Source organism: Mustela lutreola, chromosome 8, assembly GCF_030435805.1.
Source record: "Mustela lutreola isolate mMusLut2 chromosome 8, mMusLut2.pri, whole genome shotgun sequence".
Taxonomy (NCBI): domain Eukaryota; kingdom Metazoa; phylum Chordata; class Mammalia; order Carnivora; family Mustelidae; genus Mustela; species Mustela lutreola.
Genome location: NC_081297.1, coordinates 109,794,186 through 109,817,045, shown reverse-complemented (window position 1 = coordinate 109,817,045; position 22,860 = coordinate 109,794,186). Strand labels below are relative to the sequence as shown.

The window sequence follows — 22,860 nt, the reverse complement described above, 5'->3', positions numbered from 1 at the left end:
TTCAGAGTCAGACACTTAACTGACTGCACCACCCAGGTGCCCCACGAAAACCTGTCTTTACTTGACAGAAAAATATGTACACAAATGGTTAAAGTACCTTCGTTTGTAATAACCAAAACCTGGAAACAATCCAGATATCCTTCAACAGGTAAATGGTTAAGCAAACTGTAGTAAATCCATATATTACCCAGTAATAAAAAGGAAAAAAACTAATGACTGGCTACTACAACCAGATGAATCTCCAGAAAATTATGCTGATTGAAAAAAGTCAAGGTTACATACCACTATGATTCCATTTAAATAACATTCTTAAAATTACAAAATTATAGAAATGGATAACAGATTAGCATGGTATAGAAGGGCAATACGAAGGATCTTTGTGATAATGAAATGGACCATATCTTTACTGATTCAATATCAATTTCCTGGTTGTGGTATTACACGATAATTTTGCAGTGTTACCACTGGAGGAACCTGGGTAAAAGGTACACACGATCTCTTTGTACTTTTTCTTACAACTGCATGTGAATCTAAACTATCTCAAAATAAAAAGTTTAACTTAAAGAAAAATTATAAACTTCAAAATGTTAAATTTGTACAACTTATCACAAATAAGTCTTCAGAAAAAGAGTTACACAGTAGAAAATATTTTTAAAAGGCATACACATTTTTTAAAAAATCGTCCAGATCAGTGTTGTCTGATAGAACTTTCTGCAATCACAGATAATATTCCACATTTCTATGCTGTCTCAAAACAGTAGTCACTAGGCACACGTAGCTAATAAACACTTGAAACTTGACTAGTGTGACTGAAAAGCTGAATTTTCTATTATATTCATTTTAACTAATTTATATTTAAATTGCCACATGTTATTGGTGGTGGCTACGACATTAAACAAGACAGGTCTAGACACTACAAAGAATGAGGAAGATAATTATATGCTACAATGGCACCACATCCAAACTATATTAAGAAAAAATGCATTGGTTATATACTTTTACCTTCTACTATATACCTTCTGTACTCCTTAAATATTTGATGTGTCACCTTTTTTGCAGTCAAATGCTCTACCACTGAGCTATACCCCCTTGTCACCTTTTTTGAAAGCCAAAAAATCCATACTGGAATTTACATTTCTGGTACCTTAAAAATTAATATATACTATTCAACAACATAGAACAAATCAGATGTTAGGATAAGAGTTCAGAAAATTTTTATTTGTTCTGCTGTGTTATATGGTTCCAGATTCTAGTCTAAGTTTTTTCCCCCAAGGGTGTATTTTCTTGGATTTGGTTATATTCAATTATCCACAGGAGGAAAAAAAGACAAATAAGGAAAAAACAAGTTTAAATAATGGAAACTTATGAAATCAACTCAATTAACTTCTTATATAAATAGCTGAAAGATCTTGGATACTCATAATGGGTATTCAATCAGAACACAAAATTCTACTGTCTACAGGTTATTCATGATCATAGTTGCAGAATCACAAATGGAGAGTAGTGAATACTTACATACAGCAAAGGATGATAACGCAAGCAAAGTGGGGCTCTTTAAAAGGTTTAAAAAGGCACCTCCAAGGTGCCTAGCCTCAAGCCAGCAACACTTGTCCTCTCATCAGCTACTTCACAGATTTAATACTAAGAATACTTATCTCCAAACCCTCACACCCCTTCCCCTTGATCACACCTAGGGTTATTTCATTTCCTTTCAAGGAATTTTATTAATGAAGACATATTTTACCTTATGCATTCAGAATAAGCAGAGGAAGAAAGAAACAATAAATGGAATAAGCAAAAATTCTGAAGAAGAGTGTTAAGAAAATCCAGTTTTAGGATTTCAAATCAAAATGATTACTTAGAGAAGTAGACTTAAGAGCAACTGCCAAAATTGAGCCCCCCCAACACCTTTAACAAAAGCGAACAGTAATTTTGACAGAATTTTTCAATTTAGCCAAAAGTAATTTATGTTTTGACCTATTAAATTATATGGCAGGATATATATGAGGATTATGGGTTTGGAGTCAGAGAGTTAGTTTAAGTTCTAATACAAACTGCCAACTACTAATGATGTGAACCTGAATAAATTGCTTCACCCCTTTGATTCTGCTTCCTAACCTATGAACAGTTCAATAATACCTGCTATGCAGACCTGTAAAAAGAAAATGAGCAGAACACTGAAATAACCAAAATGTCTTTCAGTGGATAAATGAATAACTAAACTATGGTACGCCCACACAATGAAACATTATTCAGCATTAAAAAGATGAGCTGTTGAGTCATTAAAAAAAAACATGGAGGAAACTTTAATGCATACTACTAAGAAGCCAATCTGAAAAGGCTATATAGTATATGATTCCAATTACATGACATTAAGGTAAAGGCAAAAACTATGGAAACAGTAAAAGGATCAGTAGTTGCTGGAGTTAAAAGGGAAGGAAGGATGAATATAGACTGAGCAGAGGATTTTTAGGTCAGTGAAACTATTCTATATACTACTGTAGCAATAGATATATGTCATTATACATTTGTCAAAACTCAAAGAATATATACCAAAGTAAACCCTAACATAACTTATGAACTCTGGGTGTTAATGATGTTCAATATAGGCTCATAACAATGCAGGGGAGGGTGGTGCAGGTGTTGGGGCAGCAAGTACATAGGAAATAGGAAATCTTTATACTTTCTGCTTAGTTTTGCTGTGAACTCAAAACTGGTCTAAAAAATAGAGCCTACTAAAAAAAAATTTCAAGAATTTTTTAAAAAGTAAATGAGGATATTTGCAATCATAGCTAACCAGCGCCTGGCAAATAATATTTATTCAACTCATATGACTGTATTATCACTTTCACATTGTGCTGCTCTATAAAAAAGGAGCAAATGAATTTAAGTAGTTTAAACATGGATTCAAATTCAGTTCTGGCACTTACCAACAAGGAACTTACTCTCTCTATGCCTCCATTTCCTCATTGTAAAATAGGTATTAAAAAAGTGAGAAGTAAATGAACGAATATATATGCAAAACTGTTCAGGAATGTGGCTAACTTAGAGTTATAAATTGACAAATGTTAGCAATTACTATTATTATTATAAAACCAAAGAGAAAACATGAAAAGCACACAGTACAATGTCTCCTACATTAAATGTCAAATCAGCTTCTTTCCTCCTCCTGTAGTAAAGTAAAATGTAGTAAAACTTTCCCCACATATCAGGTTTGTATCCATGAATGGAGAACAAAATATGAGAGAATTTATAAGAATCACCTCTGGAACTTTTTCAAAATATACATACCAAAAATCCACATATAAATTAGAACCTTTAAGAGGTTTGCATGGAAATAGGTGTATTATAACGAAGTTCTCCATAAGATTTTAATACACACAAATACAACCCACCTCCCACACAAATCCACGTCTGATAAAGTTACTGAATATCAGTGACTGGCGGGATTCAATGTGCTGAAACATACATTTGAATATAAATTTCTTGGAGTTTCTACATATTGTCCCAATAAAGGGCTGACAAATACATCCCACAGGTCAAATCTGGCTCACTGATCACAGGTCAAATCTGGCTCACAAAATCATCCCTGATTTTTTATATCAAGTTTTACAGAAACATGGCGCACCCAATCATTTCCATATTGTCTTTGGTTGCTCTCATACAACTACCACAAGGCTAAGTAATTGCTACAGAGATTATATGGTCCACGAACTTGGAAATATTTACTACTTGGCCTTTACAGAAAGTTTCTCAACTGCAGGTCTAGATTGTTCATACAGAATGCTATTCAGTAACTCAACTAGAACATCTGGCATTAAGAATGAGTTCAATGTAATCATAGCATTTCTTAAAGCATGTAAAAACTAGATGACTGGAAACAAAGCAACTAAACTCTTCTTTCAATTATGAAGATAGAGGACAGAAATTATTTTGCCTGCCAGCATTCCTTTAAGGAAACTGTTCTCCCCCCAAATCCAACCAAGAGATCTGAGCAAATTACAGGCCCTATTTCATGGTCATAAGAATCGGGAAAACTTACTGTCACTTTCCACTGTGGAATAAATAAGGGAAGACATGAAGTCCTTCTCTAATGGTTAGTTAAAATTTGAGATATGGCAAAAAAAAAAAAAAAAAAAAAAAAAAAAAATCAGCATCCATGTTGCCACTATAGAGAAGAAAGAAGCTGCTCTACATTAGGAAAAAACAGAGCTAAAATCCAGAGATGAGAACAGATAGAAAACAGAGTCTTGGTGACATTCTTGGCTCAAGTTCCAGGTATCCTTGAATCCAAATGCATCCCTGCTATCCTAAGTTAGGGTTATGTAAATCAGTAACTTCCCTTTTTGCCCAAGTACATTTCAAAAGAGTTTTCAACTCAAGGTTTCTAACACTAAAGCAACCTCTCTCTTCAGCTCATGGAAGGGTTTTTGTTTTGTTTTGTTTTGTTTTTTGTTTGTTTGTTTTCATGAAAATAGGGGTAGTTTTGCTCATCCCTCATATTAAATCCTTCATAAGTTAACAAATGTTGGTAATACAGAAATTTATTTTTTAAAAAACTGACAAGGGGAGGGGTGCCTGGGTGGCTTAGTCAGTTAAGCATCTGCCTTCAGCTCAGGTCATGATCTCAGGGTCCTGGGATGGAGCCTCCCGCACTGGGCTCCTAGCTCAGCAGGGAGTCTGTTTTTCCCTCTTCCTCTTTGCCTCTCCTCCTGCCCCCTTCATGAACGCACTCTCAGTCAAATACAATCTTTAAAAAAAAAATTGACAAGGGTATAGTACAGTAACATCTCAATCAGCAGTTACTATTTTTCACTTGATTTTTCCTAGTATTAAAGAACGGATTTTTTAAAATATAAGCAATTTAATATATATGCCAAAAAAAAACCCAAAAACCCTACGCTTCAGATACCTTTAGCCTCCTCATCTCCATCTCCTCAATAATCATCACTGATAATCAGAAAGACAAGCTTAAGACATTATAATATTGTAACTTATCAAAGATTCTATCATATTTAGTATTTATTAATCCTAGAAAACGCAATAATCATATGACAAATTTTCACCAATGATTAAAAACAAAAGCAAAAAATAATATCCCTTTATTCAGGAAATTAAGTTCTTTGCAGTATCTCCTTTATAGAAAGCTAAAGTTTCATTGCAGTTTCAAATTAGCTGCCTGTGTAGTTCTATTTTAAGGGTATTTTTTTTCTATTTTATTTTATTATTTTTTTTTTTAATTTCTTTTCAGTGTTCCAGAATTCATTGTTTATGCACCACACCCAGTGCTCCAATTTTAATAGAATATATTATTCTACCACTGGAAAATTATTATACTGGATGAGAACCTTATTTGCATATTTTATAAATACAGTATCACCTTGAATCAATTTTTCAAACTCCAAAGTTTAGAGTATTTGGTATTTTATTTTTAAATTACCTACCTGTACTAGAATCTAATTTATAAAATAATACTAGAGTTTAGGGGCACCTGGGTGGCTCAGTGAGTTAAAGCCTCTGCCTCCAGCTCAGGTCATGATCCCAGGGTCCTTGGATTGAGACCCGCATCAGGCTCTCTGCTCGGTGGGGAGCCTGCTTCCCCCTCTCTCTCTGCCTGCCTCTCTGCATACTTGTGATCTCTGTCAAATAAATAAAATAAAAATCCTTTAAAAAAATAATCATAATACTAGAGTTAGATGACCCTATGAAAGAGCATTTCACATAATCCTGATACTGAAATGCTTTTTGGATTATGTGTTTCTAAGAGGTTCTGTTAAAAAGCACACTGCATCAAGCTGCCTTAACTAACTAATCCTAATTACCCTAACATAGCCTTAGGATACTCTCTAAAGGAAAAGAGGTTTGCCATGAGTTTTTAATTTTTAATAAAAGGCCTACAGTTAATCTTTTATTTTGCAATGCCTGATTTTATATTCCCCATTACTTTGTGGCCTATCAAAGCATCAAGATCATACTTAGATGTTCCATAAACTCTCCTCATATCAAAGCACACGTTTTTAAGAAAATTAAATAGTATTTTAAAAAGCTTATAAAAAAAGCAATCTGCCCAACCTCTCCTCAATCCCCAATTTTAATTATCTTAGCTATTTAGTTGTCCATATCCAGTATGTGTATACTACTACTGCTTACAAATTACTTACTTCTTGCCATAACATTAATACTAACATGTATTGTGTTATTAAGCGCCAGACTCGACTCTATATATATTATCTCACTTAATCTTGACAACAACTTCATGATGTAGGTGCTAATATACTCCAATTTTAGTCCAGAAAATTAGGACACAGTTCAGTAACTTGCCCAGGGTCACACAGCTAGTAAGTGGCAACACTAGGATTTAAACTCAAGCAGCCACACTTTTAATCTATATCTTCTTACATCTATCTACTCCACAGTCCATTCTTAATAAATACTTTTGGGGTGATTCACTTAAACTAAATCAAAATAATAGGCAAAATAAAACGAAGAAGTCAAAACTGTAAAATGGCATTTCTCACAGCCAAATATAATTTTTTGGTTTACAGGTCAATAGTTATCAACTTTGGCTTTGCCACAAACTATGAGGTCACCAATTAGCTGCACTTTCATTTTATATCTATTGATTCAGTGGTTACTATGCTTAAGGTACAGTATTTTCAAACCTAAATTACAACTACATGACCTATAGCATTCTTCCTGAATAAAAAAAAGGCATCAGATTCTAAAGACTTTCAGAAAGATATGCTTTAAAGGGAAAGAGTATGCCAGTAATCTTATCAGAAGAAGAAGAAAATTTTCAAAGGAATTTTCTATCTATTTTCTGAAAGCAAAAGCAAATGATTTATTTATGTGTATACATGTATATCCCTAAGTACATGATAGGACAAAAAATAATAATGGGAAAAGGCAAAATCATTTTAACTACAGAAAAACTTCAAAAAAGAGATTTTATAAAATCTGATGGTAAGAGAAGTCGGCTTACTGTTTTACACAAAGAAAAAAAATGAGACATGAATATGAACAAAATTAATGTGAAGTAAAAAAAAAAAAAGTTGCCATTTTTAAAAAGAGAGAAACTAGAGAAAAGGCAGTAACAGAAGTTTTGAAATTGAGAAAAAAAAAGGAAGCAAACAAGAGACGAAAACCCTAGATAATCTAGGCAATTCAGTTCAAAGCTCTGTGTCAGATCTTGCTGAAACAGAGAGCCCCTACAATAATACTCTGGCAAAAGGAGGTACTGCCGCCTCATTCTATGAAAGAGCTAGGAAGGCTTACTGAGACTATAGTAGTAGATGAAACGGAAGACTGGTGATAGCAAGTTAGCTGGATTGTACACCAACATATGGTCTCTATCTCCTTGCCGAAGTCATTCTTCTAACTATCTGAGGTGACAGAAATCTGATACCACTTATAGTCTACACTAACCAATTCAGCACTTATTTGGCTTCTATTAAGTATTTCACATGTCTATGTATTCCCAACTACATCATTCACTTCTGGAGAGCAGAAGCTATCCTCGCTATTTTATTTTTACCCATATAACCTAGCACAGTGCTATGCATGTAGCAGATAGATACTCAAACCTACTGATTCTGAAAAATCACAATCACAACACTAGAGTTTAAAGAAATCTTAAGCGAGATCTAGTCTAGCCTCTTTATCTTTTTATCTGAGATCAGGACCTGAGCCGAAATAAGAGTCAGACTTTAACGGACTAAGCCACTCAGGTGTCCCTAGCCTATCTCAAAAGCAAAGAAACTAAAACTACTTAAATGTCCAACAGCCTAAAGTCACAGAGCTAGGATCAACACCCTAATCCTATGATAATCAGTTCATCTTTTTCCAAAGAGCCTCTAATTTTTCCATTATGATAAAATGAATAATCACCTACTTCATCAGAAAACAATAGCACCAATACTCACTACACGCTAGGGCTTTCAGAAAGTCAGATTTGCTTGGCAGCCTAGGTGCCTTGGTCTGGGATGAGTGCTTTATAAACATTATATAAACATTTATAAACATAATTTTTTTACTTAATACTCCCAGTAAACACTCTAAGAGGTATTAACCCAATTTCACAAATGTAAATTGACCATGATAACAACAAGTGGCAGAACCTAGATTCTGTTTGTCACCAGTGGCTCTTAACGACTATCCTTTATTACCTCTTATTGTATTTAACACAAAAATCCCAAAGTCTCAAGAGTCCAGCAAAGTACCTAACCTAAACAAAAAAAGAAATGTTTAAAACACTGACTTAATGGATAGGTCATTTAATTAATTAAAAAGTAAGATTCTCTCACAGTAAATACCTCTAAAAAGAAGGTTTCACTGTTCATCTAATTACATAATCCCCTGAGAAAGGGTTTAACAGTGACCAGTTTGCATACTAACAGAAGATTTAAGGAATGGCTAATTTCTTACAAATAATTCATCTGTTCAAAAAATATTAAGTGAGGGGCGCCTGGGTGGCTGAGAGGGTTAAGCCTCTGCCTTCGACTCAGGTCATGATCCCAGAGTGCTGGGATAGAGCCCCGCATTGGGCTCTCTGCTCAGCGGGGAGCCTGCTTCCTCCTCTCTCTCTGCCTGCCTCTCTGCCTACTTGTGATATCTCTGTCCAATAAATAAATAAAATCTTTTAAAGAAAAAAAATATTAAGTGAGAAACTATTTTTGTGACCCAGTGTTAAGTATGAAGATAAATAAAATAAAACTTGCTCCTACAAGATTCTATTCCATAAAATAAAACCCACACAAGTCTCTAAATCATTTACCAAAACCAAAATACATGTGGATATCTCCCTCCTTCTTCTGGTAGAGGAAAAAGAAATAACATTAACTGAACACCTACAATGTGCCAGTTCTTAATCCTTAACATAGTCTCACCTAATCCCTTACAGCTAACTGAACTAGGCCACATCTCCATTTCTGATTAACAAATTTGGGCTTTAAAAGATTAAGTACTTGTCTCAGGTCCCTTAGCTAATTACAACAAACTATCGAATTAGAACCTAAATCTGTCTGACCAAAAGTCTATGTTCTCTCCTAAAAAGAGTTAAAAGTATTATTATTTTATTTGCTCACCAAGGCAGAGAATGGGTTTCTTTCCAAGGGAGACTGAAAACACTGCTTATTTTAACAACAAAAAAAAGAATACATTATCACAATCCTCACAATAGCCTATCAGTTATTATCATTTGATACCATTATTATAAATGATGAAGCCAGAAGTAAAGAAGTAGCTTGCCCAAGAACATAATGCAAGGAAGCATAACTTTACCATATCTATACCAGGTCTGCATGCAACATTAACCACAGAAAAAATGCAGAAAGACCTTAGCTCTTATAATTCTAAGCTTAAGATTCAAAACATCTAAACTAATCAGACATTGTGTTTGCTAGGTGAAAAGAATGGCAGATATCACCTTTATCAACTTCCTTTTTCAATGATAAGCTGATTTTCTAATAATATTCTTTTAAATGGCAACCTGAAGACCGGTCTCTAAATTTCAAGCCTACAGGCCATTTCATTACTACAAGCAGTATCTCTCCGGATTTGTTAGTTAAAATTATTCCTAAAGTACCAAACAATGTACTAGTTCACAAAGCAAACGTTTATTAAACAAACAGTATGTTAAAATATATAAAATCAACATTTAAGTATCTGAAACTGTCACACAAATAGATGAATAGAAATATTCCGTAGAAACATCTTTTAACCATCTGAAAACTTTGTTTCCTGGCATATTTTTAAGGCCTAGGTGTGAACTAAAAGAAGGATGTGTCCAATGCCAGTTTTAAATATGGTACTACCTTGGTCACAAAAATATTTAGTTTTACTGCGCAGCTCTGTTTCTCAGAAATCCGGAGGAGCTTTTACTATTGAGAGTGGCTCAAGCATATTCCTAAGGAAACGTCCCATCTGTTTCTGGTAAATCAAAGTGATTAATAAGAGAGTGGTTGGACATTAATACATTTTTAAGTGTGTGCCCTTATTTACATTTTACGAAACAATAAAAACAACGCTTTAACCCAAATTTCAGAAATTAAGTAGAATCATTCTACTGCAAAGTAACCAGGTAGATACTTCCATGTTTGTCCTCCCCCACCCCGCCCCACTACAACACAAAGATGGTCTTCTTCCCTGAACCTCAAAAAAACTACAGGAGTTTTTCGGGAAGCTTTGCCGCTGCCTGATCCGCACCTAACTGTGGATCATTAGAAACTGGAATGCATCACAAATTACCTCCAGTACGGAACAAGCACTAGCTCAGCTATAAACCAAGAGGTAAACAAGTACAGAATGTGACTGATCCTGGAGCAGGGCACTGTTTACTTACATGGGAAGATACTCATGTTGTGATGGGAAACGTGTTGCACTGTCCTCCCCTGGCTCCAAAAAACAAACAAAACAAAAACAAACGGTACTTTGACAAGCTAGTGTAAGCGTGGGTCTCTTCCCAAAAGTTCTGACCTCTCTCTTAAATCGCTTAAGGACAAACGCTCAAATAAGGGCATCCGACACAAGGTGCCCGAGGTGCTGCCCATGGCATAACCTGGAAGGACACCACTTTTACCCAAAAACTGTGTTCTCCCCCACAGTGATGAGCTACATGGGAGGAACAGATACTGTCATTCACCCTAACGAAGCAAAAGAGAAGAAATCAAAACGAGACGCGCTCCCTCCTTGCCCCCGAGAAGCTTGGAGCCCGACTAGGGGCGTAAGTTGCGGTTCCAATCCAGCACCAGGCCCCCGTCGCCGGTGCACTCACGAGCAGCGTGGCGACGGAGCAGAACCAACAACATCTCCACCTCTGTCCTCTAGGCACAGCCAGGGACTGCGTCCCAAAGCCCGCCCCGACCAGGCCCGCCCCGCTATCTCCACCCCGTTATCCGCTCGCAGCTGCGTTCGGGCCTGGATTTGTCTCCCCGCCCTCCCCAACTCCGGCACGTTCCACTATCCCCACACGGTAAGGCCCCAGCCCTCCGCAAGTCCGGGGGGGCGGAAAGGTCGGGGCCCGAAGGGCGAAGAATGCGCTTGGTGCGGTTCCTCACCTCTGGATGGAGAAGGGGCACGCAGCCCGCTTCGGTATCGTACTCATCCGGGCCGTCCGCCATCTTGGTATTAAATCCCTCCTCCCGCTGCATGCCGGGAGAAAGCGTTTCACCCTCGCGGGGCTCGGGCGCGGCGGAGGGCACGCGCGAGGGCGAGCTCCAGCCCCGCCGGAGGCCCTGCGGCCGCCTCCTCCGCCTCCTTCTCCTCCCCCTGTGCCGCCCCCCTTGGCCCCCACCCCCGCCTCTGAGGGCGGGGGTCCTTGCGCGCGTGCGCGCCTGCGCGCGAACCGGGCCGGCCCCCGACCCGGAGCGCGCTCTGCTGCACTGCGCCGGGCCAGACGGGCGGAAGGTTCTGGGCGTGGGCAGCGCGGCCCGGGTGCGGACACCGGGCACGAGGCAGATGTGCGCCACTGTCCGCTCTCCAAGGGGCGACTCAGTAAGTGGGAAACCTGGCGGCCCCGTGGGAGCAAAATGGAACTGCGGCGCCGCGCAGCGGAGGACTGGAGGCCCCGTGTTCCCGAGGCGGCGCACGCCCACGAGCACCTGGACCGGCTCTGAGACCCCCGGGGCTCCTTCCCAGAGACCCGGGGCGGAACCTTTACCCGGCTCCAGGTACAAGACTTCGGGGTGTTAGACTTGAAGCAAGACGTTCGTCGCTCCTGAAGACGATAGACGCGCTCCCTTCCTCCACTCTCAAAAAGATTATCCCGCAATTTATGCCTCCGGGAGATGCCCGGAAAAACGGGTGCAGCTTGGGGATTCCTCCTAGAGAAGCCTTTTTTATTTTATTTTTATTATTTTATTTTTATTAGTATTTTTTAAAGATTTAATTTATTTATTTCTCAGACAGAGAGAGTTAAAGAGAGAGAGCACACACAAGCAGGCAGAGTATCTGGCAGAGGCTGCGGGAGAAACGGGCTCCCCGCCAAGCAAGGAGCCTAATGCGGGACTCCATCCCAGGACCCTGGGATCATGACCTGAGCCGAAGGCAGCGGCTTAACCAACAGCCGCCCAGGCGTCCCGAAGAAGCCTTTTTTTAAATCACCCAACCTGCCTTCGTTGGTCTTGAATTAACAGTAATTACATAAAAAATGTACACCCGCAAAGCCCACACACCCCTGTCTGCTACATTTTAATGTAACCCAGAAATGCAGAACCTGTCATTTAAGCTGAATTCGCTGAAACTCGACCCCGATAAAATGTCTAAGGCCATTTTTAAGTGGATATTGGAGTTTTATGATGGGCTGGGGTGGGGGTATTCCTTCCCAGGAACGTGCTGAGGGAAAAATTATAGAAAACATGTATCTCTGTTTTTAGCTATTAAAAACTATAAATCCAAACTGCTCAGAGGAAGATTTAGCAGACATCACGAAACATGACTATTAAAGATCATGATACTAACCTGTTTCCTGTTAAAGCCAAAGCAGCCAAGACCACTGGGAAGAAGCCTGCCATCTGATAAGGTCAGATTTATGTAAATCAGGAGGAAGGGCACTCCAGAGGAAGCATGGAGACCACGGGAAACGGGAGGATGAAGTGTCTTTTGTAAGGTTTAGGTTCCCGCCAAAGGGAGTCAGGAGGGTCTAGGGAGAAGGAAAACCAGTTCGGGATTGGACGCTGTTTGTGAGGTGGAACTAGGAAAAGAGGGTATTAATTGGGGATTGGATGCTCTCATGAAGAGAGGACTGTTCACTAATTGGGTGCACCCAGTAATAAATAAAAATAAATAGCTAGTAATAGCTAGATATTAGCTATTAAAGAGCCAGGTATTAGGTAAAGAATAGCTATTAAGTAGCTGCATAGCTAATAAATAGCCTTGGCATCATTTATAAGAGAGCAGTATCCCTCAGAGAGGTGGATACAGCTTTTTACAGTTGCTGTATGGCCTTGGGAAGAGCAAGGTTCTCTGTAAACTTTGCAGCTGGCATATCTGTCTCTGTCCTCTGGCACTGCTGCTTTTTCTCATTTCAGTCTGAGCTGATTTTAGTTCTTTTGTTCCTAGCGCAGAGGGAGAATTATGATTTGACTCTTTCACCCAGCATGCAGAACTAGACAGAATTAAAGTTCTACCTTTGGAGCTCCAGACTGCTTTTAGATGCATTTTATCATGGACAGAAGTAATTTTCACTTCAATAATCAATTTTCATCTTGCTCCTCCTTACCCTATATCATGCATTTACTGGAAATAGAAGATGAGAGTAAAGAAAAAAAAAATTGGGAGGTGGGATAAAGAAAATACTGAATTGTGGGGAAGTGACACAGAGGCAAGTATAGATGACAACAAAGAATGTTTCATGGGTGCCCCTATATTAGGAACATTGGGGTATATGAGTTTTCACAAAATGGAAATGTTTAGCCTTCCCAGAGATCACTGCTATATGACTGAAAACAATAGTTATTAAATTAAGAAAGAAAGAAAGAAATTAGGAGTAAGCAGCTATTCTTGGGAAAATATGTTGAAGGTGAGGCTTGGGTGAGGTTCAGTATGTAGCAAAATGAACCCTATAGTTATAATCAGGGTCCGTCTTGGTAATTGCAGAGTTCTCATCTACATGCAGATTTGAGACCGTATATTCAGGGTACTGTGAAGGACAGCCAAGAAAGTAGACATGTCAATGAATAACTTGGCAGAAGAATAGCATAGAATTATGAAGGTATGCAGAATAATTGCTGAAAGAAAATATAAAGAGAAAGTAGATCTTGTGGAGAAGCATTATGAAATGAATTTAGAAGCAGACAGAGAGGAATGGGGAATTATTGTATAGATGTAGCTTCATGTAATGTCAGAGACTGCTAGAACTAAAGACATCGTTAAAGGTCATCTAGTTCTAGTCAAACTCTATCATTAATTTCACAAATAGGGAAATGATAATTGGGGAATTTAAGAAACCTGCTTAAAGTCTTAAAACTAGAAAGTAGCAGAATCATGTTTAGAAGCCTCCTAACTCTTCCCCATCTACTGTTCTTAGTTCTACCCCACACATTTTCTGTTGTAATTATCCTCGGTGAATGAATACTTTATTAAACACTTATTCTGTGAAATGGTAGAATTAGTAACCACAACAAAGAGATGATTTTTAAGATACCAGATTATTTGATTTAGATAAATGCAGTTCCATAGTTACAGTCCTTTGAATTCTAATGAGATCCATTGAGTGTAAGATTTTCCTATAAGCCATTTCGTAAATGTCTGTATCTCATTAGAATTGTGGACTCTAGAACCAGGTAAGATACTACATACTTAAAACTGGGATGAGGCAAAGTATTGCTATTTTAACACAGAAAAGCAAGCACATATAGCAACATTCTATAATTCTATTTTAATTGAAATGAAAAAATATTTTTACACTCATCTTTTGTAGGAATCACTGATATAAATAAAATTAAGCTGGAGAATTAAAGGAAACGTGGAATTTGACATGTGATAGTCAACTGCTAAGCCAACTGTTCTCATCTTCTGGTATTCACACTTTAGGGTAGTGCCATCCACACTGAATAGGGCTGATATGCATAACCAATAAGATATTGCAGAAAAATTGTGTGACTTTGGAAGCTGGATCATAAAAGGCATTGTGGATTCTGTCTTATTTTCTCTTGGATTTTATCCTGGGGATCTAGCTGCCACGTCATGAAGACACTCATGCAGCCCCTATGGAGAGGTCCACATGGCAAGGAAGTGGAGTCTCCTGCCAACAGCCAGCATTGACTTGGCAGACTTGTGAATGAGCCACCTTAATAACAGATCTTCTAGCCCTCGTCAGGCCTTCAGGTGATTGCAACACCAGCTGACATCTCTGCTGTAAGCTCATGAGAGACCCTGATCCAGAACCACACACCTCAACTGCACCATGATCTAAAATTGTGTAAAATATTAAGTGTTTATTTTTATCATGTATATATTATATGCAGTAGGTAATATAGTATGTAAAGCCTGAAACCCCTGAAATCATTTACAGAGTTACATGTTTATAAGAATGCAGCAGGATGGAAACATCTTTTTTTTTTTTTTAAAGATTTTATTTATTTATTTGACAGAGAAGGATCACAGTAGGCAGAGAGGCAGGCAGATAGAGAGAGGAGGAAGCAGGCTCCCCACTGAGCAGAGAGCCCGACACGGGGCTTGATCCCAGGATCTCAGGATCATGACCTGAGCCGAAGGCAGAGACTAAACCCACTGAGCCACCCAAGCACCCCTAGAAACATCTATCTTGATTTAAAAGAACTGTTTGATTTTTTTCCTAAGTTCTACTCCCTTAAAAGGAATGTATAACTGAATTTGGGTTTTTTGTTTGTTTATTTGTTTTTGTTTTTTAAGTAGGCCTCACATCCAGCATGGAGCCAAATATGGGGTTTGAACTCTTGACCCTGAGGTAAAGACCTGAGCTTAGATCAAGAGTCAGACTCTTAACCATCTAAACCACCCAGATGCCCTTGTTGTTACTTTTGGTAGGAGACAAGGAAGTGTGGCATGCAAATTCTTCATTTTCCAAGGAATGTTTAAAAACTGAGCTTGTCACATCCCTAAAGAGAATGGAATCAGAACTGGTAACTTGGGGTCAGCCTTCAAGGACCATCAGTGTGAAGGATAATGAAACTTTGTGTTAAAAAATAATATGGATTTGAAATGACAGTGTATATACTGAAGGGGTAAACAAGGAGAAAGGATTGTCCAGGTAACAAGAGTATGGCATGCTGGATCTGAGCTTGTCTAAGAAAATATCCTGCCTCCAGGAAATGGGGAGTTGGGGGAAGTGAGTGCACTCATAGAAGAAAAGAAGAGTCCCCTTTGAAGGCATGTTGAGTGTGCAGGATTCTCGTGGATCAGAGCCCTTTGCAATACCCACTCTGTACATGGAAGCAAATTTTTCTTGATAAGCACCAGGGCTCCATCATTTTACTACTCTTTGAGAATACAAGGTATGGCCATGCCCGGCAGTGCCACTAAGTTTTATTTTATTCTTTGTCTTATGGCCCTCTACCCTCTGCAGTGCTCCTGGGCATCTCTGAGCCCAAAAAGATCACATGAGCACCTGCCTAAGAAAGACTCAAGTGAACAAGCTTGAGACTAAAACAGCGATCAGTGAAAGCCCTTATATGCATATGCACTTTTTTTTTACTGGAGAGAGAATCTCTATAGCTTTCATCAGATTTTCAAATGGGTATATGATCCAAAAAAGGTTGCTCAAATCTAGAGCAATCTTTAAAATGTAAAACCTCCATTTTTTTTAGAAGTACTGCTCCCTTTTAGATACATGAAAATTTATATTGGGCACTTTTAATATATTACTATGTTATTTACATGATATTAACTTACATGAGTGATTTGCAAATGACAATCTACATGAGGACAAGAATACCAATCCTATACATAATACTTAGCATATTGCTTTCTCAAAATAGCTATTTCATAATTATGTTATATGATTGGATAATAAGTGAAGAAAAAAAGAAAGCATATATGAGCCTTTATATGAATAAAATTCCACATAATTTATTTCTCATAGTAGGGAAAAGATGCATTTATACCAACTTTGTTAGAATTCAGATAATATGTTTTGGTTTAAAATAGAAAATGAACAGGAGTATGCTTGTTAATTAGCATTACCCCTTCTTCCTACTACCCACCCCCCAGTCCATTATTTGCTCTTTTTTGCCTTATGCTCTAGCAAACTGATCACCAAGGGCTGCAGGTCCTGTGCTATCTGTGCTATTCTATTCCCTGGAAGTTGGCTGCTGTTTGGGTTTGGCTGATGGGAGGCACTGGCATAAGAAATAGGTCGGAGTATTTCTGCCCACCTCTTCCCTCCCACCCCCATCCGCTTTAACAAACCATCTCTGTCAGCAGTCTCATCCCTCTTAGACTGTAGTGCCTACCTGGTGGTCCTTCTATGGTTCCAGCTGGCAGCTGGCTCTCTTTCCCATATCCCCTCAGCCTGAGGAGTATTGTTAGTCTGTGGGTGTCGACCAGCCTTCCTTATTCCCTTCACCCTACCCACATCACTGTATGTAGTACTTTAACTAACACTTCTTTCTTTGAGTCATGTAGAGGGAATTCTATTCCCTGGAAGGGCCCTGACTGATGATACACATTCTATGTACCAGTAGTTGTTCTAAGTCCTTCATGTACGTGATCCCACTTAATCCTTACATGAAGCCTAAGAAGTAAATACTGTAAATATCTCCTTTTTACAGGTAAGTTGACCTTTTAGAGTGAATTAATATGGTGGCTACATGGGGTTCTGTGGGACATCTACATATTAGGTAGTTTGCAAACAACTAATGATGCGTCAACAGGCCCTGAAATCAACTATGTAGACAACAACTAATAAGCTGTTAGGTTGCTATATGCTAGTTGGTTATGTTATATGACTGGATAGAAAGATACACTTCTGTTGCCATAAAATCATCTCTTTGATCCAGTGTCAAATACACTACTAGCTTTTCTATAACAGTTCAACAATCGCAGAAAACTTTTTGTCATTGACGCTTATCTACATAGTACTTAAAATTAGTCACAACTTTAAGAGGAAATGAAGCTAATTACTATTAAAAATACATCTTTTTTTGTTGCTACCATTAGGCAATGAAAACAGTTGAGAGAAGCTTTGTGCCTTAGTCCTCTGTTTGAATCGGGAAATACAGAAAAGTCAAAATGTGTTTTCAGTCATCTTCCACATCTTTTCCACATCTCTGCCCATCCTCTGTTTGCTCCATGTATGCTGCCATATAGTTAGTGTCATTTATGTTTTTCAGAATGGCTGCTGGACTACAGGAGTACAGATCAAACCCATGCCAGGAACAGGTAGGGTGTTCTTCACGCCTTGTCTTAAAAGAAGAATAAGGCTTTGGTGGTTGTCATTCATGAAGGAAATGGCCCCAACTATGATATCCATTCTTTTGTCACCCAGATTCTATAACAGGATACTCATGTTTCAGACATATTTAACTTAGTAATGGAAAGGGCAATCATTGGGCTAATGGGGCCTTGACTTGCTGTTCTGGACTTCTGCTGAGGTTCCTGTTTAAGAATATATTAAAAGACGTAAATTTTTATAGCAGGACTTCATTAGGACAGTAGGCAAGTATGGTAGCTGTTGTAGATCTAGACTCTGACTAGGCCACACCCATAATGTTCCCCAGCATTGCTGTCCCTGACCTCTTCCCCAGGCTTCTGGCCCATCATTGGTGAGAGAGATCCTGAATGATTTTTTCTCCTAAGGCCATGAGAACAGGTACCAGAGGCTTTTTCTCTCATCTTATTTACACCTAAGAACCAAACAGTTAGAAATCTCACTACAGTTGGCTCAACAGCTTTCTCTCATTTAGGAAACAGTTAAGTAAATCAAACATCTTCTATCCAGATCTTCCAGGCTAGTCAGACTACCTGGATTTGAATCCCAATTCTACCATCTTAATTTTGTGACCTGAGAAAAGTTGCACACAATTTCTGGGTATAACATGTGTACATGATAGCCATGTCATTTCTTTTCATCTTGCTCAGGGTTGAATAGTCTGACATTTTAGTTGCTGTAATATGGTGTGGATGATGTTTTTACGTCTTCCCTGAGTCCAGTTTTGCTTCCACTCGATTTCTTTTAGTAGAGTATTTCAACTTCTGTTTACTTCTCTGGGCCACAAGGAAATGGTAGGAAGGAGAAATAAGCTCTGAAAGATAAAACTTCCATTAGAAAACCCATGCCATACTCTCTTTGAGGAGTATGTTTGTCCTAGCTGAGTATTATATCTTATTCCCTTTAAAAAAAATAAAAATCCTCAGACATCAGATAGTCTCCCCATTTTAGTGAACAGCCCTTTTTTGAGTCAGACCCCTAGTTCACTTTCCCCATATCACCAGCCTTTCTTTTATCTATTTCTGTAATGTACAGTGAGAACATGAAAAATGTAAGGAGATGCATTAGGTTTATTTCTCTACAAATTTGGAGATATTTGTGCTAATCTTGTAATTTGGTACTTGTTTCAGAATGTTTTGTTTGTGTGTCTGCAAGTTTTTTTATTTTTCTTTTTTTAACTTTAGAGTATGCCCCTTTCATTTTTTGGTTGCTGAACTGGTGAATTTTCTAGACCTTTCTTTGAGGGGGTGGGGGGCAGGTATTAAGGAGAAAAAGTTTGTTGGGTACTTTTAGTTGGCCACCTGGACTTTCAAAAATCCCCAACCCATGAGAGTTTTCCTCCATACCCATGTAACTTTTGATATGCTGACATAATCAGATGCTTTAGAGAATATATCCCTATCACTGAACCTGGAGAGTCCCCCTAACTCCTCCACCCCTCATTGCTGAGGTTGGGTTCTAACTAGTTACCTCTCTAATGGCATGATTTTACCTACTTTCATTCTCTGTGATTAAGCTCAGATTCAACTTTTGGGATACTTGTTAAATTCTTCTATCATAAGAAGGCACTGGAAACTATAGATTTCCAAGCATACATACACATAATGTTGCATAAATATCAAAAAGTTCAAGATTCCCTGAGCAAGAACCTCAGGTTGTGATAAATCAGCTTTAGTTCTTGAGTAATGTCTTTAAGCTATAAAGGACTTTGAGAAGTCCTCTAGTTTACTGCCTTCAGACAAAATCATTCTCAGTAAATGTGGTATAGAGTCTATTATAAGAAATTGAACACCGATTCTGGTTTTACAGCTAATTAACTGAATGATCTTTGTCACTTTAATTTCTCAGCCTCAGTTTTGTCATCTGTAAAATGAAGGCACTTGGAATAGGAGCTCTCTACACTCTCTTTCATCTTTGTGATTCTAACGATAATACCATTCTACACAGATGATTATTTCCTTTTAAACTGTCACAATGGGGATGCCTGGGTGGCTCAAGTCAGTTAAGCATCTGCCTTTGGCTCAGGTCATGATCCCAGAGTCCTGGGATATAGTCCAGCATCGGGCTCCTTGCAGGGAGCCTGCTGCTCCCCCTGCTTGTGTGCACACTCTCTCGACGAATAAATAAATAAAAATCTTTATAATAAAATACAATAAGCTGTCATAATGAAAAGTCCACAGTGTGTAAAATTAACCTCTGTGCTGTTCTGTTTGTAATTGTTTTTACTATTAGAAATTTCTTCCTCATTGCTATCCTAAACCCCTCATGCTGTAGGTCTTCTTTTTATTTTATCTTCTCAGTATTCTTATTATTCTCTTTTATTTTCTTTATCCAAATCATTCCCAGACAGTTAACTCTCACAAGTGAAACTTAAGGAAGGACTTCCATAACTAATTACCCTTTTCCCACTTTTAAATCATTGAGACAAGACACAGTCGTAATGGTGAAAGGCAATGCATGAAATATTCTGTCTCTCAGAAAGGTAAGAGGAGCTAAACTATTATAGCTGCAGTATCTGTTATTCTCTGTTCTTCTAGATTATACTTTACTAAGCTTCACTCAGGTAGAAGGTGGCATAGATAAAGATACCACATTAAGAGAATAAAATAGAACTGAAATCATTTATCTGAATCTAGGGCCTTACCACATCTTAGGCATCAGCTTTGAGTTGCAGCATCTTCAGAATCCTGCAGAATCTTATTCACAATACTTGCTTATCTAAACATCAACAATTTTCTATTTTTAAATCAGCTTTTCAATTTGAAAAGTAATAATTGCACATCCTTTAAAACATTTAAATAATAAATTAATACCTACAATTAAAATTAAGTCTCTTTTTCCTCCCCATTCATTCCAATAACACTTTCCAGAGTTAATCATAATTAGTCTTCCCCCAAATTTTAATGTATATACCTATATCCTTAAGATGACATTCTAGGGGCACCTGGGTGGCTCAGTGGGTTATAACCTCTGCCTTTGGCTCAGATCATGATCCCAGGGTCCTGGGATCAAGCCCTGCATTGGGCTCTCTGCTCAGCGGGAGCCTGCTTCCTCCTCTCTCTGCTTGCCTCTCTGCCTACTTGTGATCTCTCTGTGTGTCAAATAAATAAATAAAATCTTTAAAAAAAAAAATGACATTCTACCTGTACAAACTGTTCCATACTTTGATTTTTTTCCACCTAAGAATTTGACTAGGATAGCCTTCCATTGCAGCATTTATAGTTCTATGTTATTCTATTTAATAGCTTAAGTAGTATTCTTCTGGATCCTTTAGTATCAGAATATTTTTGGCTTCAAGTATCAGAAAACTTGACTAAAAATGGCTTTATTGTTTCTTACAACAAGAAGTCTATAGTCAAGCTAATTCAACACTTGAGTAATTTCATGAAGATTTAAGTATTTTCCAGGTTAATGCCACAGCTTATTAATATCAAGAAGATTCAGATTCTTTCTACTCTGCTATTCTCAGTAAAAAGGCAAGAAGCCTCATGGTCACAATATGGTTAGAGCGGGAGAGCCTGGGTGGCTCAGTGGGTTAAGCCGCTGCCTTCGGCTCAGGTCATGATCTCAGGGTCCTGGGATCGAGCCTTGCATTGGGCTCTCTGCTCAGCAGGGAGCCCACTTCCCCCTCTTTCTCTGCCTGCCTCTCTGCCTACTTGTGATCTTTCTCTCTGTCAAATAAATAAATAAAATCTTTAAAAAAAAATATGGTTAGAGCAGCTATAGACATTATTCATCATCAGCAGTATCTACGGTCAATAAAAGGACTGTTCTTTCTCTCTCTTTTTTAAATCAAGGAAAGCTTGCAGCAAACCAATCCTCAAGTTGCATTGGTCAAGATGCAACTACCCGTCCATGCTAAAGCCAATCTTCAGCAAAGGAAATTAGACCATCCTGATTTAACTTATACAAAGAGTTGACAAGCTATGGCTTATGAGCAAATCTGGCCCAAGGCCCGTTTTTGTACAGGCCATGGACTATGGTTTTTACATTCTTAAATAGTTGCAAAATATCAAAAGAAGAGTAATACTTTGTGGTACAGAAAAATTTAAGGGACTTCCGGGGAAGATGGCTCACCTCATCCCATGAATACAGGTAGATAATTCCCTTATCACTATAAATAACCCAGAAAATGACCTGAAGACTGGCAGAACAGACTCTCCAAGCTAAACGGAGAGAAGAGACCACGTCAAATAGGATAGGAAGGGCAGAGGCACAATCGGGAACCAAGCAATCTCACAGGACAGTCCAAAGGAGGGAGGGAGGGATGCTATAGGCATGGAGAGGGGTGAGAAGAAGACTCCACCCCAGCCATGGGGGACCTGCACTGGAAAGATGAATTCCCATAACATTTGGCTTTAAAAACCCGAGGGACCTAGCTTTGCAAGTTCTTGCAGATCAGTGGGGCTTAACACCTGGAACTTTAACACATGAGAGAACTGAGAGGGTGATCGAAAATTGATTTCCCTGCCCTTAAAAAGACAACACAATAGGGGCACCAGGGTTGCTCAATTGTTAAGCCTCAGCCTTCAGCTTAAGTCATGATCCCAGGGTCCTGGGACCAACCCCCACCCCAATCAGGCTCCCCGCTCAGCAGGAACCCTCCTTCTCCCTCTCACTCCCCCTGCTTATGTTTCTTCTCTTGCTGTGTCTCTCTGTGTCAAATAAATAAATAACCTTAAACACACACACACACACACACACACACACACACACACACACACCAGCCCCATGGAAATACAGCATAGAAGCTACAGTTTGAAAAATGCCTGGGATATATGGGAGGAAGATATGTTTACTAATCTCAGAGCCTGTACTAGAGGGGCAGGGGTCTTTGGGAGACTTCATCAACAACAAAAGAGCTGGAGGGCACCATTTCCCTCCCCTGCTCCCTACCCTAGATACACTGATACCTGGGGGAAATAGCACAGCCCAAACACACTCTTGCTAACAGC

At 38.7% G+C, this 22,860-nt stretch overlaps 1 protein-coding gene and 1 long non-coding RNA gene across 3 annotated transcripts in view; one reads left to right on the top strand and one right to left on the bottom strand.

Moving 5' to 3' along the window:
* ZDHHC17 (zinc finger DHHC-type palmitoyltransferase 17) overlaps positions 1 to 11,255 on the bottom strand; it is an 87,869-nt gene extending 76,614 nt beyond the window's left edge. Inside the window, exon 1 of one of the 2 annotated variants that reach the window (XM_059186392.1) lies at positions 11,055 to 11,255. In XM_059186392.1, coding sequence (XP_059042375.1) covers positions 11,055 to 11,147 — 93 coding nt within the window. In that variant the 5' untranslated portion in view covers positions 11,148 to 11,255. The remainder of the gene's footprint in view (positions 1 to 11,054) is intronic. The other variant, XM_059186393.1, reaches the window with a different exon arrangement.
* A 606-nt stretch (positions 11,256 to 11,861) lies between these two features.
* Positions 11,862 to 22,860, top strand: part of LOC131839200 (uncharacterized) — an 81,034-nt gene continuing 70,035 nt past the window's right edge. Inside the window, exon 1 of the long non-coding RNA XR_009356852.1 lies at positions 11,862 to 17,856. This is a non-coding gene — a long non-coding RNA (uncharacterized LOC131839200). The remainder of the gene's footprint in view (positions 17,857 to 22,860) is intronic.